Genomic DNA, 5,551 nt, shown 5'->3' on the forward strand with positions numbered 1-5,551 from the left:
GATCACCTGAGGTCAGGAGTTCGAGACCAGCCTGGCCAACATGGTGAAATCCTATCTACTAAAAATACAAAAACTTAGCTGGGCATGGTGGCATGTGCCTGTAATCCCAGCAACTCAGGAGGCCGAGGCAAGAGAATCGCTTGAACCCAGGAGGTGGAGGTTGCAGTGAGCCAAGATCGAGCCACTGCACTCCAGCCTGGGCAACAAGAGTGAGACTCCATCTCAAAAAAAAAAAAAAAAAGAAATTTTAAGTGGTGTAGGATGATGACATCTAACAAAAATGAAGAGGGAGCAGGGCAGGGGAATGGCTGTGACTTGGGAGCCCTGGGTTGTGGTCAGTCCTTGGTGCTGGAGCGTGGCAGGCCACAGAGACCCCAGTGCCTCCTGATGGTGCCCCTCTCTCCCAACCCAGCATTTGAAGTGCACCATCATGGGCCTGACCCTCTGGGACCCCAGCTGTCAGGCCGAGGACAGGGGTGACCAGTTTGTCCTGCACAGTGCTTACTCCAGCTGTGGCATGGAAGTGACGGCGAATATGATCAGCAATGAGGTAAGAGCTGGGGCCAGAAAGGTATCAGGACCAGCCTGGTTGGTGCCCCCTCAAGTGCCTCCGTGATCCCCCAGGGCGGAGGTGTGTTTGGGAGAGCAGGGTGCAGGGGCTCAGAACACAAGACAAGCTTGGCCACTGGTTGGCTCAGTCTCCCCATCTGCAAAATGGGTGTATTGGGTGGGATACCCTCTGGGGTCCGTTCTGGCTCTGACTCGCTCCCTGGCTTTGTCCTCGCAGGTGGTGGTCAATATCCTGTCGAGCTCATCACCACAGCGGGTAAGATGGACAGTCACGTGCTAACCCACCTGGCCCAGGGGCTGCTGCTGGGCCGGGGCCTCTTCCTGGCTTGGGAGGGAGCAGGCTTCAGTAAACTCCTGGCAAGCCATGTGTCCGGCATGCCTCGGTCTCCCATTCTGTATGAGCGGAGCAGGACTGCTGCTGGTGACGCTCTCAGTCTCTCAAGTCAGAGGTCTTAGCACATACTGGCTGTGTGGCCTTGGGCAAGTCACTTTAGTTTTCTAGGCCCAAAGGTGGCCTAAGAAAGGACTCGGCGCCACAGGGTGCTTCTGGGCAGCCAGTGAGGTGCCATGTGGAAGCTCTTCACACAGCCTGGCACCTGGTGCCTCCTTGATAAATATTAGTTAAAAAAAGAAAAAAAAGATGAGAGTGTCAGGCAACTCCACAGGGCCATGACGTCTGTTCCTCCCCACACCCCTCGCCCTCCTGGCTGGTGCCACCGGACTGACCAAGTCTCCCTCCCGTCCTCCCCCAGAAAAAGGTGCACTGCCTCAACATGGACAGCCTCTCTTTCCAGCTGGGCCTCTACCTCAGCCCACACTTCCTCCAGGCCTCCAACACCATCGAGCCGGGGCAGCAGAGCTTTGTGCAGGTACCTGGCATGTGTGTCACCCCTCGGGCCTCCCAGCTCCTGCAACTTCCTCTCTGCCTTTCTTCCCACCATGATTCCAGAGGAGATGAGAATCCCAGAGTCAGGAGGGAGACAGCCTGGGTGCATGGGAGAGGGAGAGACAGAGAAGGCATTGCTCGGGGATGCTGACAAGGATGTGGCCGTGTCCTCCTCCTCTGACCCAGACAGCTCCATGCCTTTCCTTCCACCGTGAGGACTCGGGGGTGGGAACTCTTCATTCTAGCCGATATTTCAAGGCAGCAGGTGGGGTGGGGTGAAGAGCAGCTGCCCATGCCGCGTGGCCCTACCTACCCATGCAGGTCAGAGTGTCCCCATCCATCCCCGAGTTCCTGCTCCAGCTAGACAGCTGCCACCTGGACTTGGGGCCTGAGGGAGGCACCATGGAACTCATCCAGGGCCGGGCGGCCAAGGGCAACTGTGTGAGCCTGCTGTCCCCAAGCCCCGAGGGTAACCCGCGCTTCAGCTTCCTCCTCCACTTCTACACAGTACCCATACCCAAAACCGGCACCCTCAGCTGCACTATAGCCCTGCGTCCCAAGACCGGGTCCCAAGACCAGGTGAGTGGAGCCTGGGCCAGCCCCAGCTTCAAGTGGGAGCTTCCAGGTCTGTGGTTTGCAGGAAAGGACATGGCAGCCCACAGGGATGTGGGGCCAGCTGGTGAGGGGCAGAGCCTTAAGTCAGGCACGTGGCCTGGCAGTCTGGCTGCCAGCAGCACTTTCTGCCACCCAAGAGCTTTCTGGTGGGATTGCCGTGTCTTGGGCACTGGCAGACTATGCAGCTGCAACTGCCCATCTATCCATCATCTGTCCTTCCACTTATTCACCCATCTGTCCATCCATCCACCCTCCCACCCACCTGCCATCCCAGCCAGGCATCCACCATCTTCCCACCATCCCATCCAGGAGTCTAGCCACCCACACATCCATGTAGCATGGTCACCAGTGTAATCTCAAAGAACAGGAGACCTGAGGGAAGAGAGGCAAAGGACACACACTCCTGGCTTTCTGTATTTGCCAGTCACAACACTTCACCATCTGGTGACCCCCACTCTCAGGCAATCTGTCCTGGATGCCCCCAGAGTCACCCCCAGGCCCTTACACAGACAGGCGTCCAGGATTACAAACTTCTCTGGTCATATGAAGCTAGGGAAGCCTTCGAGGCTCACCTAAGTGGGCCTCTCCCTCCAGCCAGTGAGCCTGGGGCTCTGGTCTGACCTGCCTCATAGCTCCAAAGTGTTCACGAGGGTGAGGGATGCACAGTGCTCCCACAGTATTCCTGCAGTGCTCCCAGGCATCAAGGCCTCCAGGAACTCACAGGAAGCATGTCAGCAGCAGCCAGGGATTGTCCACTAGGCACCCTCCCACAGCACAGATCTTCCAGGACTCACCCCGAGGCATCCAGCTATGAAGCGGTGGAGATGGGATTCTAAGCCAAGGCTCTAGAGTGGGCTGGGGTCACAGAGCCAGGGAGTGAACCTGGAAGCCGCCCCCCAAAGGCTGTGCCACATACTGCTCTCTCTTCCTCCTCCAGGAAGTCCACAGGACTGTCTTCACGCGCCTGAACGTCATCAGCCCTGACCTGTCTGGTGAGCTTCCTCCAGGTCTCTCGGGTTTGTTCTAGTGGCTGAGGTCACAGTAGGGCACAGCGGGCAGCCCTGAGAAACGGCCTGGGCACATAGCACATAGCACGTAGCACATGGCAAGGGGGATCCCAGAGAAAGCGGCCCAGAAGGGGCAGGAGGAGGACTCCCCAGAGTCATAGCAGCCTAGAACAGGGGCCAGAGCCTGCACTTTGCAGATGGAGAGCCCTTGCCTGGGACCATCCTGTGGCGTGGGAGTCTAGGCCTCTGCCCCTACTCACGGCTCCACTCCATCCCCACGGTCACTGGTTGACCTTGCTGGGAGGATGGAGCCTCCTGGGTGGGACAGAGGCCCTTTGGGGTGGGGGTGCTGGCCTTGCCTTCCTTGAGGCCTCTCCCTGCTGGATGCTCCCTCTAGCCTCTCCATCAGTTCCCCCCAGGCCCAGGCCCAGGCCCACACCAGGCAGAAGAGTCCCAACACTGGCGGCAGAGGCAGGGGTGAGGGATGGGGGCACCCACCTCTTTGCCACTCATCCAGGTCAGGATGGAGCCTCCACTCCCAGCCCAGGACCAAGAAGGCAGGGCTGATAACCCCATGACACAGAACTGGACATCAGAGGCTCAAGGGAAGACTGCCTGGCCTGCAGTCACACAGGAGCCAGGAATGTGGAGGGAATGGGGCTTGCAGCAATCAAAGAGCAGAGCTGCAGGGTGCTTGGAGCTCCTCTGACCCGTTGTCTACCTGCTAAAGGCCTCGGAGAGGGGCAGGGCTGACCTAAGGTCACGCAGCAGGTGGGGCAGGCTCTGCACTCCTGAGCCTCAGTTTCCTCATATTACCCCATCCATCCTCCCTGAAAACACATCTCCATCAGCCTTGAGGGGCAGAGGCATGACCCAAAAGGCCTGGCTGGGCCCTCTAGGTGGATAATTCTAGCAACCATGACTCAATGCCAGGCCCGGCTGTGATGAGCCCGTTTGCTACAATAGGAGACTGAGGTTCAGAGAAGTCAAGGGTCCAAGGGTGAACAGGGCTGGCACAACAGGGTAGGGGATGGAGCAGGGGCAGAGGCGGCAGTGCTGATGGCGCCGGCCCTCTCTAGGTTGCACAAGCAAAGGCCTCGTCCTGCCCGCCGTGCTGGGCATCACCTTTGGTGCCTTCCTCATCGGGGCCCTGCTCACCGCTGCACTCTGGTACATCTACTCGCACACGCGTGAGTACCCCAGGCCCCCACAGTGAGCATGCCGGGCCCCTCCACCCACCCGGGGGAGCCCAGTGAAGCCTCTGAGGGATTAAGGAGCCCTGGCCGGGACCCTGACCTCCGCCCCTGCTCCCAGGTTCCCCCGGCAAGCGGGAGCCCGTGGTGGCGGTGGCTGCCCCGGCCTCCTCAGAGAGCAGCAGCACCAACCACAGCATCGGGAGCACCCAGAGCACCCCCTGCTCCACCAGCAGCATGGCGTAGCCCCGGCCCCCTGCACTTGCCCAGCAGGAGAGACTGAGCAGCCACCAGCCGGGAGCACCGGTGTGAATTCACCCTGGGAGCCAGTCCTCCACTCGACCCAGGATGGAGCCTGCTCTCCGTGCCCACCCTTCCCACCTCCCTCTCAGAGGCCTGCTGCCAGTGGCGCCAATGCCTTGGAACACCTTGGGGTCCCTCCACCCCATCCCACAGAACCTTCAACCCAGTGGGTCTGGGATACGGCTGCCCAGGGCCACGGAGAGAGACCATTTGCCACACTTGTAAAAACCCAGGTCCCTGTCAGTCATTTGAACCTGGATCCAGCACTGGTGAACTGAGCTGGGCAGGAGGGGAGAACTTGAAACAGATCCAGGCCAGCCCAGCCAGGCTGACAGCACCTCCCCACCAAGGAACAGAAGAGGGCCCAGCCCAGAGCCACCTGGATCTATCCCTTCAGCCTCCACACCTGGACTTGCCTAACTTGGGGGGGAGACAGGAGCCTAGCGGAGCCCAGCCTGGGAGCCCAGAGGGTGGCAAGAACAGTGGGCGTTGGGAGCCTAGCTCCTGCCACATGGAGCCCCCTCTGCCGGTCGGGCAGCCAGCAGAGGGGGAGTAGCCAAGCTGCTTGTCCTGGGCCTGCCCCTGTGTATTCACCACCAATAAATCAGACCATGAAACCAGTGATGGGCTGGGCTGGGAGAACGGCAGTGACATTCAAAGCCAAGGTGGGGTGAGGGCATAGGACAGGGTTGCTCTTGTCCTTGGCCCCACTGGGCTGGCCTGGTGGCAGGGGCGGCATCCTGAACAGTAGCAGGAGCCAGGGCACAGGTTTTAATTCAGCCAGTTCCCCTCTGCCACTCACCCCCTCGGCAGCACACCCCAGGGTCTAGGCTGCAAGAAAGCAAACACCCTGGCCGGGCGCAGTGGCTCAAGCCTGTAATCCCAGCACTTTGGGAGGCCAAGACGGGCGGATCACAAGGTCAGGAGATCGAGACCATCCTGGCTAACACGGTGAAACCCCGTCTCTACTAAAAATA

The 5,551-nt window shown here is 59.8% G+C and overlaps 1 protein-coding gene and 1 pseudogene across 2 annotated transcripts in view; one reads left to right on the forward strand and one right to left on the reverse strand.

The window, feature by feature from the left end:
• The window catches only part of ENG (endoglin), a 43,452-nt gene extending 38,258 nt beyond the window's left edge, over positions 1-5,194 (forward strand). Inside the window, exons 10-16 of one of the 2 annotated variants that reach the window (XM_023217073.1) lie at positions 413-550; positions 788-826; positions 1,323-1,439; positions 1,778-2,035; positions 3,009-3,063; positions 4,158-4,268; positions 4,393-5,194. In XM_023217073.1, coding sequence (XP_023072841.1) covers positions 413-550; positions 788-826; positions 1,323-1,439; positions 1,778-2,035; positions 3,009-3,063; positions 4,158-4,268; positions 4,393-4,517 — 843 coding nt within the window. In that variant the 3' untranslated portion in view covers positions 4,518-5,194. The remainder of the gene's footprint in view (positions 1-412; positions 551-787; positions 827-1,322; positions 1,440-1,777; positions 2,036-3,008; positions 3,064-4,157; positions 4,269-4,392) is intronic. The other variant, XM_023217075.1, reaches the window with a different exon arrangement.
• LOC111545896 lies at positions 545-4,532 on the reverse strand (annotated as a pseudogene).
• Positions 5,195-5,551: the final 357 nt, after the last annotated feature.

This window comes from Piliocolobus tephrosceles, chromosome 14, assembly GCF_002776525.5.
Source record: "Piliocolobus tephrosceles isolate RC106 chromosome 14, ASM277652v3, whole genome shotgun sequence".
Classification (NCBI taxonomy): domain Eukaryota; kingdom Metazoa; phylum Chordata; class Mammalia; order Primates; family Cercopithecidae; genus Piliocolobus; species Piliocolobus tephrosceles.